At 35.2% G+C, this 14,697-nt stretch overlaps 1 protein-coding gene across 1 annotated transcript in view; it reads right to left on the bottom strand.

The window, feature by feature from the left end:
- The window catches only part of ADGRL4 (adhesion G protein-coupled receptor L4), a 101,925-nt gene extending 87,534 nt beyond the window's left edge, over positions 1-14,391 (bottom strand). Inside the window, exons 1-2 of the mRNA XM_070939438.1 lie at positions 14,271-14,391; positions 12,640-12,804 (exon numbers count right to left, since the gene is read on the bottom strand). Of these exons, the coding sequence (XP_070795539.1) occupies positions 12,640-12,804; positions 14,271-14,391 (286 nt within the window). The remainder of the gene's footprint in view (positions 1-12,639; positions 12,805-14,270) is intronic.
- Between the last annotated feature and the right edge of the window lie 306 nt (positions 14,392-14,697).

Below are 14,697 nucleotides of genomic sequence, written 5' to 3'. Positions count from 1 at the left end.
CGTCCTATATTTTGGAGCCTGGTTCTGAAGTCATGACACTTTTTGTCTTTCTCCAACAATGTTCTAAGCATTGCTTCTGGTGTTTCATCTCTCAAAACTCATTATAAAACCAAGGAGCACACCAAGAAAGAGACCTCATTAGAAGTAGTCTGGTCTAGGCTGCAGGGAAGGCCTAAAACAAAGTGCCTGGCAGGTCTGGGGAGGGTGGAGGACCAAGGTCCCCTTGGACCCGAACAAGAGTGGCCAGTTGAATAGCCCACTCTATATTTATTTATGTTTTTATCAAATTTATATGGCCACCTATCTCACAAAAGCTTCACATACTTCTCACAAGTACTGCATTTATCTCTAAGTGCTTCTTGAATTACTATTTACCTTTTGAATCCAGATCTCCCTACAGCTCTATTCTTTGGTACCCTTAATCCTTTATAAACTCTCCTTGAAAATAAATTCTCCAGGTTTTTTCAAAGATTATATCTATTCATCCAGACCATCAGCAAATTCCTTCAATGTCTTAATATTAGCCCTTAAAGATTTAATGTCAATAAATATTTCCTCTTCCAGTCAATCTCTGCACCCAGATCAAAACAAGAACAAGCGGCACTGGGATCAACTTCCAAAAATATAGTCCAATGTCTATTTCTTAAACATCAACAAGCCTCAAAAACAATTAACTGGCAAAAGCAGATAAAAGAGCCAACAAAAGTAGAGAGAGAGAGAAAAATATGAACAGCAGATAAGGAGAAGCAGACTTAATAACATTAGTGTTGTATTTGTATTATCTATATTTCGAACACAGAATTTTCCAGAGCTATTGCAAACAATACAGTGAATAGATAATCCCAAAGTTAGGAGTTGCTGATAGGAAATACAATGCAGTATAAGAGAGTAGATTTTCACTTATTCATTATAAGCCTAATTACTACTGTTACAGGTGTAGATAAATGGGTAAGAACTACAGTTAACTCTCTCTCTCTCTCTCTCTCTCTCTCTCTCTCTCTCTCTCTCTCTCTCTGTGTGTGTGTGTGTGTGTGTGTGTGTGTGTGTGCGCGCGCGCACACACACCTTTGTGTTAGTGCTGAGTCCTGGTGACTGGACAAGTTCCCGCAGCTTTCTTGGTAATCATTTGGAAGTGATTCATCCTTGTCTCCTTTCCAATGTCATCTAGCTAGCTTTGTGATAAACTGGGTTTAGAATTTATCGTTTCCTGGTTTCTAACTAAATACCATGACCACTACACCAAAAAGGCTGTAGAGTTAATGCTAAATAATATAAATTAATATATTTCATATTGTTTTTTTATCTCTTTATAAATACCAACTAGCAAGTTGATTCCTTTTTTTAAATAGAGGATATGACATAGCCAGTGTGAACTTTTTACTATTCTCTTTAAAAATGTTGTATTTTTATTTTGGGTATGGGACAATGTGCTCTGCAGTTAGAATCGTCATTTTTTTTTCCTTGCATAAGTCACAATTTCTTTCCAAGAAATGTAGAATGTCTGTATAAGAAATATGTATTAAATCAAGAAATATGCTAGTCACTGCAAGAGCTTATGCCGACTCTTAAAATAACTTGTTTAGATGGCTGCCCATGTGAATAGTTTTCATTATGAATAAAGCATCAGACCTTCACATATCCACCCAAGCTATTTTTCTAAATTGCAGCACCCATTACACAGCTGCCTCTAAAATATACAAAGATTGGATTCAAATGTTTGAAAGAAAATAACCATTTATTTAAACGGGGGGACGGGGGACTTTCAAAAAGTTTTATTTTTTTCTTGCAAAAACAAGAGTTTGGTGTCTTGATAACAAATGTCCAACATTAAATCATAACAAAAAGACCTGAGATCTCATTCTGTTAAAGTTACAGAATGCTGTTCTGTATGTATGGTGCTGTCTGAGTTTAAGTTTCTACATTTGCAGATGATCTAAACTGTCTTCTTGGTTGTTTTCATATACTTTTCAAAGATTGACTATGCATTTCTTTTCATAAATACAAATTTCTAGGTGATCCTTAAAAACAAGATACTCAGGCACTTCTAAATGATATATATGATAGGGTATGGTTGGTGTTTTGTTCTTTTTAATGTAAAGGCAACATAAATGAACCCAAATTTAGTTTTTCCCTTAGCCTCAGTGACTAATATGTCCTAACTTACTTTTTTTTTGGGGGGGTGGGCAATGTGGCTCTTATATACCATGTATTTTAAGGGATGATACATTGCCATTGGTCACAACAAAGCTATGCCTCTGATATAAATCACAGGGCTACAGAAGAGAAATTCAGATTATGACAATAGGTTTCTCTTCCATTTCCATTCATTGTTTAAAGTTTAATCCTGCTGCCATATCGCCCAATTGCTAGTACAGGCCAGCAACCGCAGGTCCTATAAGATTTACCTACATGAAGGAAAACCTTTGCCAATCACTTACATAGAAAATAAAGCTGCTGCTGCTGTTGGCGGCACAGCCGCAGGGGAGTTGTCCAAAGAGAGAATGTTATAGCCCATAGTCCTAGCTAAATAATCTGCACCAACTACCAAGTATATTAACATTAGGTGTAGCAATTGTCACCAAGTGCAAAGTATGTTCTGCTCAGATCCTATTTCCATAACACAGTTAATGAACATCTACTGATTGGCATTCTTAACAGAAACACATCATCATCTTAACATGGAAGATATGATTGAGATAATAATGGTCAGATTAAAAAGGTACACTAAAGAATGATAACAAATAAGCAAACAAATGCTAGGGTTGAGTGAAAATATGCTTCTTTCAAATGCTGCTTTTATTAGAGTAGATAGGAAAAGATAATTCCTTCAGTGAGTCAATAGTCCAGGAGAGGAATAAAAACAACTATTATTATTTATACATTAAACTTATGACCATACCCCTCCAACACTGCAATTCAATCAAACTCTTCATAAGATGACCTTAAAGGGTCTCTATGTTATTTCAACCTATATACGAAGGCATGTTATAGCGTTAAACTCACTTGGCTCTCCTTACTTACCAAATCTGAAAGCCATGACCAAGAAGAAAACCACTTCCAATTTAATTATCTGAAGATAAAGCATTTTAAATGCCTCATCTATTACAGGTATTAACTGGGAACAGGATTCAAGTTGCCCCATCAAATATAGTAATTAGAGAATCAATAAATGGATTTATTTGATCAAAACAAATGGAAACTAATTCTAGGCAAAAGTAATCATGTCTTTCTAATTTTGTTCACATACATTTTAGGAAAAGGATGTTGACCCAAATAAAAACATAATGATTACAATAGACTGTATGGTGACAGTCTTATGAAGAGTGAATTACAGAAGCATAATCAAGGTCAATATTATATATATATATATATATATATATATATATATATATATATATATATATATATATATATATAGTACACAATAATCTTAACAATATAAATGTATGTTCAGAATGTACTTAAAACATATTATACTGAAATTCTATTGTTCTGCATGTTCCACCTACAATTGTCTGGAAAACACTATGATGTTACTCAGTGGTGGTATTCAGCTGGTTCGTACCGATTCAGGCGAACCGGTAGCGGAGATCATGGGTGGACCCCCCCCAACCTTCCCTGGTGCTATGCTGCCTTATTTCGCCATGTTTTTGAGGCTGGGTTTATAAGCGGAAGGTGTGCACGCGAGCAAAGCACATGCACGGAAGGCGCACGTGCACCAGTGGTAAAAATATGTGAAACCCACCTCTGATGTTACTACAAGGTTATCACAGAAGAACCTACTCTTAGGCAATAAAAACATTTTTGGGTTTACTCATATTCTGGCAAAACAAAGCTTTTAATATTGTGCTTTTAAAACTAGATTTAATTATGAATTCTGTATTTTCACTATATGACTGTTAACAGTGAAACAAAACACTAATCCAAACTATAATAATCCAAACTATAGCTTCTTAGAACCTTCTAATTAAAATCTAGCGACTTTTAATTCAGTTAATGGACTACTGGTCTAAAATAAATTTAGCCTAGCAAACTTAGCAACATGCAAGATACTGTACAAATTCTACAGATGTCAATCTCTGTAGTAAAGACCTAAAGGGAGCCTTCTTTTTCAGAACAGAACCTTTGGAAGAGATTGTCCCAAAGATACCTAACTCCTTAGTCATTAGCAAGTTTAAAGGAGGCAACCAGCATTTTGAATGGCTTATAGCAGATGCTTAGTAATAACTAAGCAATAATATTACATGAGTAAAGCAACTAATGACAATTGGTGTAGTGGTCAAGCCATCCATTGGGAGATTGTGAGTTCTAATCCCATCTTGGGTACAAAGCCAACTGGGTGACTTTGGGCCAGTCACTGTCACTCTATCCTGGGAAGCAGGCAATGGCAAACCGCTTCTGAATTTTGTCAAGAAAACTGCAGGGACTTGTGGTGGCAGTTGCTAGGAGTCAATATTAACTTAAAGGCTACCAAACAAACAAACACACAAACAAACTTTAAAAAACCAACTAGTACTTAAGCTGCTACATTCTGGATCAGCTGTATGTTAAGTGCAATCCTATATAGAAGGCATTGCAGCAATCCAATATAAATAACTGAATCAACAATACTAGTCAAGATCAGGTCAAACTGTTAAATAATAAAATATTTTTTCATGTATTGTAGATGGTACCATAAAGGACCTCTTAACTGCAACAGTGTCATTCCATGCAGTCTTTGCCAATTCTCCCCTGGTTTTCAACAGAGGAGCATAAGAATGGAATTGTTGGCTCAAACCAGCAATCCATCATATTCTGTTTCCTTTTTCCAACCAGATTTCTAAGTGAAGCCCATACGGAAGACATGAAAATATTAGCATTTTCATACGATGATGGGTATTAACAAATTATTTTAAAGACAGTTTGTAGCCTATACTCATGGATGTATTGGCAATGCACCCATCAACCATAAAGCCTGTCCCTAATGTAGAGAAGTTACCTTTTCATTGTGACCAAATAAATACAGTTAATCTATGTGATGGGTTTTAAAGTTGCTAGCTGTTTCCATTCAAAATCTGTTACAGTGGATTTTTTTAAAAAAAACAAAACAAAAGTGCAGTTTCAATCAAAACCAACTTTCATCACCTATGAAAAATAATATGATTCAGCTTTATGGCAGCTTTGAACAATCAAGCTATTGTTTACCACCTAGGGACTTGAGAGTGATATTGCTTTAGCTTTTATGAATGCATTTATTGCTTTAAATAAATGCATTCTTTCTGAATTCCTTATAATTGCCTGCTCTTTGGGGATTCTGTCACTGTGATCCAGCCTTACTGTGGAACATTATATTTCTACTTTGCTATCATCCGTCCTTCTTTCTCCCCTTTCAAAAGTGTCTCAATCAATTGTTTTTAGAGTTTATTCTCAGTGTATTTTTATCTTTTCAAAACTCCCGACTACATTCCCTTTTTTCATTGCTTTCAAATGTTTTTTATTGTGGCTTCACTATATATTATTTTATTTACCGTAAGGTGCTGAAACTGCACTGCACAGGAGTGATAGATGAAGATGCTATAAAAGAACTGTTACTATTAATATTTGAGCATTTTACTGAATCATGTAATTATAATTTAGACATTCTGTAAAATACATTTTTGCTTTTCACCCAGGCTGCTCTCACTCTGCAACTGCAAATCTCAATGGAGAAGATAAGAAGACTGACTGGCGTGAGAAGGTTTAATGAGAAAGTTGACAAAAGAGGAAATATATGATGCTGTACAATCCTCAACATGTTTGCTTGGAAATAAGTCTCACTTAGTTTAACAGGGGCTCCTTTTAGGGAAGAAGGTTGCCTTAAATCATGTATATTTCCTTTGAGCTATAAGTTATGCCTGCAGAACAGAAGTGGAATATCTTGCAACCTCTATGTTTGATAAAGAGCAATATTGTATGAATTCATACAGCATCGGATCCCCAGTTGGAATAGGATCCCAAGCTGGCCCGAATCTGCTCCAATATTTCAAGCATCTAAAGCAAAAGATTTCAAATGAATGTTGGAAATGCAAAAGTAAAGCAGGGACCTTTTATCACTTATGGTGCACACATGACAAAGCAAAGAAATATTGGAGTAGGATTCACATCCTAATACAGAAGATTCTCGAAGTGAATATAAAGATAAAACCAGAAACTTTTTTTGGGGTTTAATGGAAAAAGAACTTGGAAAAAATTGGAACTTTGATATATGTTGATGGCAGCAATATTACTTTATACACAAAAATAAAAGAACACTTTGATTCCCACAATGAATGAATGGCTGCAAAAGTTGATGGAGTTAGCAAAGATGGCTTAACCGACTGCTTTGATTAAGGAAAAAAAAAACACAATTACTTTTGTTTCTACTTGGAAACCGCTTCTGGACTTTGTGCTTGAGGTGAAAAAAATGAAACTTTGATTTTGGGTTTTACTGATTAGATAGGTTTGTTGTAATAGAAATGGCTAGTTTACACTATTATGTAAACTTTAAAAAAATGAAGTTTGATGTTATTATCTTATTACTGCATCAAAAGGAGTCTGAAGTCAATGCCTTTTGTTTCTTCCCCCCTTTTTGCCTACACTTTCGCCTTCCCTTTTCCTTCCCCTATTTTTCCTACTATTTTCTTTTGTATTTTTTGTATTTTATATTATAAACTAAGAAAAAAAGAAAAAAAAGCATTTAAAGCAGGGGTGTCAAACTCGTGGCCCACGGGCCAGATGTGTCACGTGCTGGCAACGACCATGCCCGGTTTAGCAAAGGGGAAAAAAGTTGCGATATGTCACGTGATGATGTGAATTTGACACCCATGATTTAAAGCAAAAATACAACAACCTTTTAACTGTGTATGGATTCATCTTTTCTAGCTTCCCATCAACTTAGCTTATTAAGAATTGTGTCTGATTAAATGAAAAATCTGAAGTTTTGTTGTTGCATAACAGAATCGTGAAATTGGGGCATTTTCTGCCCAAGTCATGGTGTTTTCTGCAGAATTTTCCAGACTCTTCCAATAAATCCCAAGGTCTACTATGATGTGCTTGAAACTCTTCCTTGAGTTTACAATTATGAAAGATGAAAGAACTTGTGATAAGCATGGCTTTCTCAAGCTGCTCAGATAAGTTGAAATACAATTTACATACAAACCATACCAGCAGAGCACAGAGCATCTTGCACCAAATTTCACTTTGCATTTCTTAAAGAATGAATTGTGGATAAGAGGAAATATTCAAGTAGATAGATGAATTGAGTGCTGCTTTCTGTTATTTGGCAGACTTGCATGTTAGAAAGCTTAAGAGTCTTTTGGTGTAGTAAAGAAGGGTTGGGAAATATAGGCAGGGGTGTCTGCAGGAATGGATCAATGACATCAAAACAGAGGGTACAATCAGGGTGATCAAAGCTCTGTCCCTTTTTACATGTGGATGATGCATGGAACACATAATATAAAGGGGTGGAGCTTTGATCATCTGGTAGCACTTGCCAGTTTGATGTAAAATGCCTCAGGCCAGACTTTGCCAGAACCAGACTGTAACCTGAGGCTAAGGCATAGTTAACTAAGGGAGACATTCAGCCCACATATTTCTCATGCTAGAAATATCATAATATTTTAGGAGCTATTTCATACCAATGTCATTTTTCTTTAGAAGGAACTACTTTTAATGGTAGTAACCCTCCAATGTTAGTCAACAGAAGGTAACACTTTTGTATCTTTCTCCTTTTAAAATTTTCCTCAAAACTCAGAACATATCAGTTAAATTTAAGACTATCTGTTGTCCAAGCACATTTGAATGAAATCAAGTTAGCAAATGTAACGTTCTGTTGTAATTCATATTCTCAACCCTTAATAGGTTTAATGGTGGCGTGGTGGCTCAGTAGTTAAGATGCTGGGCTTGTCAGCTGGAAAGCTGGCAGCCGAGGTTTAAGACCAAAGCGCCATTTGGATGGGATGAGCTCCCGTCCTCGCCTCAGCAACTGCCAATTTAGCAGTTCAAAAGCATTCAAATGCCAGTAGATAAATACGTACCCCTCTTGTGGGAAGGTAACGGTGCTCTGGGACATCATGTTGGCCACATGACTACAAAAATATCTTTGGACAATGCTGGCTCAATGGCCTTGAAAAAGAGTTGAGCAATGCCTTTGGCAACAACTAGCAGAGTAAAAATCACAGGGGGGCTCCTTAGACAAGTATAAAGGACATCTTCTATAGAGAAGATTTTGACATTAACCAAAGAAAACATTCTAGAAACTAACACAAAAAGGAGAAAAAAGGCAAAAGAAGTTTGATCTTTTTGATATTAATAATATGTGCTGCAATATATCTCTGGTTTCAGCACATTTCTTCAATATTTAGGTTTGTGAAGTGAGAGGTTATATAAATATGGTAAATAAATAAATATTTCAAGAGATATGACAGAGAAGTCTGCTACAGAAAATAGAAAACTAGTACCCATTACTCACTAGAAACAAGAAACACCAACAGCTAAGTCCCGAAATGATTAATAATTATTTCAATGATACATTTGATAATTACAGTACAAAATATGCAATTTCCATATGCAAATAGGATACCTAGTTTCAAGGACATAGACTGAACTATCATATTATCTCAAACACCAGCACACTCAGTTCTTAATATTTTTGAATGTTCAAGAGCTAAAGGAAAGTTACTGGATCTGAAAGCAAAGAAATTCTCACACATGATGCCAATGTCTTTATTGTGTAGGTCTCATGCATTATATTGTCAGTGCATTTCAGATGTATGTTAAATGTTGTGACACTGGTTCTCTTAAAAGATAGCCTGAGTTGTAGAATTACTTCTAAAGCAAATACAATTGCTTTGTATTTGGGATATACTGTAGCTTTTCAGAGCCGTAACTGCATGTGAATTAAAATAGACCTGACTACACTATTCTTGATATCTAGAAAAGTCGCTTTTATTTTTCAGGGGAGATTGATTTGTTTTGTAAGAGTGAAAATTGTGATTCATATTTGCAAAATAATATTGTGCTATTGTGTCTCTACTCTCCCTGTTTTCTGGGCTCAATTGAACAAACAAGTTCACTTCATTGTTCTGACATATTTTAGAAAGTTAAAAAAAAAACCCACTATGATTCAACTACTAGTTGAATATTCTGCACTGTGCTATTCCTAGACCAAATTGGCAGTTGGCAAGTAAAAAGATAGGGAATAGTAAAATAGTAAAGCTACAAAACAGACTATATGTCAGCTCTTTTTATCTCTAATATGGGGAAAAGGAAGGGAAAAATTCCGAACAATGCATTGCATTTATCTTCTTTGTCACCCATAGGTCTCCAACAGTATCTGAATTGTTTTTGGACAGGGATTATACATAGTACCAATTCTATTTTTCTGCAATTTTCTGCAAAGATTTGATTTACATTTAAATCAAATATAAAACTGTAATTGTAATTTACAGAAATGGTTCAATCTTCAAATACAAAGCCCTCATCTGATTCCTTCCCACCCTTTCCACATCCTGTTTAACTTCTTTCCCTTCCCTTCCTTTCCCTTCTTACATATCCAAAGGAGTAATGGTTGACCACCAAGTATCTGAGTTTGTTGCTTGAAATTAAGAATGAAATTAAGAGCAGAGCTCTTTGTGAACCTAAACTATGAACTGCCTACAAGTGATTTAATTCAACCTTTGTCCCCTCTGCATCATTCTCTGCATATACTGGGAAAAGCAATCTTAATTTGGTTATGGATTTGTATATGTGTTTGTGTGTGTTTTATAAAAGAAATAGAGTGCACATATTGCTGTATGCATGTATTCTTGTTGAAGATCTGACTATATATGTGAACATTCCCAGGATTCACATTCTGAGGCATGGAGAAAGATTTTAAGAGTTATTGCAAAAGCCCTAGAGATTTGGCAGCAATTTAACTCCTTGATTTTTTAGAGTCCACTTGCCGCAAGGTTAATAAAAGTTATATGGTACTCAAGCCACTTCCTGTCACTGTCATTCTTGAGAAAACAGATTGCAGTTCTTGATTGGATCAAGAGTTACTGAAGGAGAAGTTTCCAAAGCTATTGGCAGATGTTTTCTGCAAAAGAAAGAGGTGATAGAAACATGCTGCTCTTAATAGTTAATTAATAATTTGATTGTTAATAGTCAATTCATAATCTGCTAAGCAATGAATCTTGGAATGTGAAGCATAAATGACAAAGATTGGCCCCCAGCCACTTCTTTCTGCTCAAAGAGAACTGAAACTTTACTCAGGATGCAATTCTCCTGCTTTTTCCAACAGTTAAGAATTAGATGTATGATTGAATATGCTTAGAAGAAATTAAATTGATAATTTTGATCTTTTCTTTACCATCATAAATTATTTTTTTTCCAAAGGTTGAATTTTATTTTTGTAAGCAATAACTCCTGTGGCTTCTTTGATTATTCCAATAAAAAAGTGCCAGAAATAGAGTGGAAAAAATGAGTATTTAAATAACATCATTAACAATATCATTAAAAACCTAGCTATTACTGAACAGGTGCAAAATTGTTAAATCGATGCTAATAACAGTGAATGTTACCACCTATCTAACTAATATGCTTTCACTGTGGGTGCTATTTGGGGAACTGAGATTCCCGTGAGCACACAAAAATGAATCTGTGTTGATAGACGAATAACTGCTAACAAAGATTATCAATTAAAATGAAGCCGGCATTTATCTCTACAACAGTAAAAGCCCTCTCTATGAAAAAAGGAACTGGGAAGGGGGGGCACAGACCACAGTATCTAACATATCATTAAGTCAAAGCATTGTTCCATATTTTAGCTTCAAGCTAATTATTATCCTGACTGTCTTTTAATCCTTCTAAGATCTTATCCAATTATAACAAGATAGTAGATATGTTCTTAGAAGACAGAAAATATTAATCCCAAACTGTTACTGCCTTCAAGAAACATTTTTTTCTTTTAATTTTAAAGTACTCTATTATCTAGTTCTTAGACATAATATTTCCTTGCTGCAGGAAGTGTTTCTTTTGTTAAAATACTTTTCTTTTCTTTTTTCATTCCAGCACAAAATGTTCAAGGAAGCCAACAAAAAGAAAATAAGAAAGACAGACCTCCAACACAATAAAACATCAACATCTCCCTATGCCAGGTCCTTAGGAAGAAGTCAATAAATGGATAAAAATGTCAAATCCAGTCTGAACATCTGGCTGACTGTGATGAAATTAATATTATTTACTATAATTCTATTTTAATTAATATGGTAGCTTTATTATCTTAGATCCTTGGGAAGGATCTGATAATAAAAAATATAAAATGTAGTCAGAAATTTTTCATGCTGATTTGGGGTACTCTTCACTTGAAAAGCTGCAACTTTGTATATCCCAAGTATATAACAACATTTCCAGGCATCTGGGGAGTTTAAAATGGAATCTGGTTTTCTATTAATGTAGGAGAGGATTGATCATAAACTTCAAAACAATTAGATAAGACAGCAAAAATGCAATATATTACTGTAATCAATATCTTGAGAAACACTACAGAACAACATTTATTACAATTTGATAGAAGGTATCATGCATAAAAACATGAGAATGAGCATTAATTTGCCATCTGTTGTATTTGCAACAGATTATTTTCTATATTTGTTATATGTGCTTACAATATGCATTAAATATATGAATATTTAATCTGTGTTTTTATGTTGGCATTTTAATAGCTGTAATAATGACACGTTGAAAATGTGCACAGAATCAGAGGCTGATATTGCTATCCTGTAAAAGCTTATTCAGTAAGGAGAACTTTACTGAACAGTTTGGGAATAGTTTGACAATAAACATGCCTAGGATTGACAGGTTAAGCATTTATTAAAACTCAGAACCACAGATAAAATCTTCCATTAGCACCTAAAACCTAGAGAGGAATCAACAAATAATTATCCCTCTCCAGTGGGTCTGTCTCCAATAGCTCTCTTCTGAAAGTTACTTCAAAGCAAAGTGACAGTGAGTAAGAACTTTGCAGGTGACAGTTGAACAAATAGGATATAATTTCCAGAAAATTGGCATTATAAAGTATAATTTTTATTGCCATTGAATTTTTCGTCCAGCTAACAATCAACTTGTGCCCAGGCTAGGATGTACTAGCCTGGGCACAAGTTGTAAGAAATGCATAATTTCAGAAACAAACTACATGATACAGCTGTACACATTCTGAGAACGATTCAGAAAAACTGCTTTAGATTTTGTAGGAACACAACACCCAACAACCTCCCTGCCCACCTCATGCCTTACCAGTTAAAGCAGCCACATCCCTTTTGGCCTTCTGAGTGAGGCTGAAAAGAATGGATGCTGTTGCTTTAAGAGCCTCTTTAATTCTAGTGAATTAATGCCTGAAACAACAGTATCTCTCTCCCCCCTCCCCCAGGTTTGCATGGAAATCTAAAAAAGTCTGCTTTAAAAACAAGTAACTGCTGTGCCTTCACTTGGGCAGGATTCAAAGCATTTCTTCCCAATGACTTGCAAAAGGATCCACAGCTCTCCAATATTGCCCATACAACCTTCATATATCTACATTTAGTGTTCTCCCATATGATGCTTGATGTAATTACAAGGCTGTTAAAAGGAGGAAAAATTATCAAACAAAGCTTAGTGTCTCACCATAGCAACCACTGTTACCATCTGCATCTATCCCAGGTCCGGTGAATCCTGGGCTACAGTAACAACCATGGATTCCATTGCGAAATTCACATTTGGCATGCTTGTGACATGGGTTGGTACAGTTCTGGAGGCTGCAGCAACTATCCAGCAGGGTGGCAAGAAACACTACAGGGATTGAAAAGCAACACAAAACTGCTGATGTTAAGAGTAAACCACATGCCGAATTTTAAAATCTGGACATAAACTGTTTCAACTCCTATCCTCAAAACGACGCTATGGAGCACTGCACACCAGAACAACTAGACACAAGAACAGTTTTTCCCCGAACGCCATCACTCTACTAAACAAATAATTCCCTCAACACTGTCAAACTAGTTACTAAATCTGCATTACTATTAATATTCTTATTGTTCCTATCACCCATCTCTTCCCACTTATGACTGTATGACTGTAACCTTGTTGCTGGTATCCTTAAGATTTATATTGACTGTTTCCCTATGACTATCATTAATTGTTGTACTTTATGATTCTTGACGAATGCATCTTTTCTTTTATGTACTCTGAGAGCATATGCACCAAGACAAATTCCTTGTGTCCAATCACATTTGACCAATAAAGAAGTCTATTCTATTCTAAAAAAACTAGCTCTCCTTCAATCAATTTGGGACTTACTAGTGTGAACCTGACTGAGGCATCCTATTCCCAAATGAAAAATTACATTCCCACTACTAAACTTTTAAAAGCTCTGCTTAAAAATAGTTATATACCTGAGTAAGCATTTGAAAATATTTTTGTTGGGAAAGTTTTATTGTCTCTGTCATATTTTATGTTGCTGTTCTTTCCCTGCTATCGTGAAAATTCTTTCTTTGTTTTATATATACATCTCAGTATATGTGTATGTGTGTTTATATATGTGTGTGATGCACATCTCCCCACACTTATGTATACAAATATATGCACATATTTGCTTGTGGGTATTAATATAAAGAAAAAAGAATGAACAGACGAACAGTCTGATTAGCAGCAGTCAAAAACACACTCAGTGGGATTTACTCCCAAGTTTTTTAAAAAAACTTATAGCCTAATGATCAAGAAGTGTTTGGGTAAAACCAATTTATATAGGAGAGAACCTATTTACCTACATACTGCTTTTCTGGATCACAGTCCTAATATACAAGTCTAAGACGAATTGCTTCATGAAAACCAGAAGCTGCTTTCTTGAATAATGATGACCAGAACTACAATAATAAATCTATTTTAAAGGTTAAGATTAAATAAGTTTGTAAATATAATGTTGAACTGGTTCATATTATCTGTGGCATTATTATACGTTATTACTATTCTTTCATGCAGAGAACGCATCTTTTTTTTAAAAAAAACAAATCTAGCCATTTATAAACAAATAAATCTTCTTTGGCTGTGTTTTATTACAATACAATTTCTCCTCTAGATACAATGAGAATGAATCCATAAGGTTTCTTGCATGCCAGTTCTTACAGATGCTAAATGTCTGTTGCGCTTGTCAAACATAGTAACTACCAAAAAAGGATTTCTGAATTGTTATGAGAACCTTGTTTATTTCCTAACTCTAATTTAGTCTTAATCTTTATTTAGAAAAGGAAATCACCTACCTAAAAGCAAGAGAAGCTTCATGGATGGTGCTTCTACGAAGTGTCCAGTTTCAAGTTCCGTCGTTACAAATGAAGGAATCTTGTTGGATGTCGTATGCTCATGCGCCCAATATCCACACATGCCAACAGAAGACAAAATCCTTGTAAAGCTACCGACCTTACAATGACATGTATCCTTAGATATGTTCTTCCAGATCTTTTAAAGGAAGGGCAAGGTAGAGTCAAATGGTGAATTATGAGTTGGGAGATAAAAGAAAAGAGTTTTATAGAAAAGCTAACAGAAAAGATGGGAACGTCAAGATCAGCATGGAAGGTAAGTACAGAGGTTGCGATGTTAAGGGCTATGGAAGGAGTTGTAAACCAAACTTGGCCCTAGAAGGCTACAGAGAACAGATCAGAAGTAAAAAAACCAGGGGGCAAACCAGGT

This window comes from Pituophis catenifer, unplaced genomic scaffold (assembly GCF_029215685.1).
Source record: "Pituophis catenifer annectens isolate HBS135680 unplaced genomic scaffold, rPitCat1.0.hap2 SCAF_3, whole genome shotgun sequence".
NCBI lineage: Eukaryota > Metazoa > Chordata > Lepidosauria > Squamata > Colubridae > Pituophis > Pituophis catenifer.
This window is presented reverse-complemented; position numbering and strand designations above follow the sequence as displayed.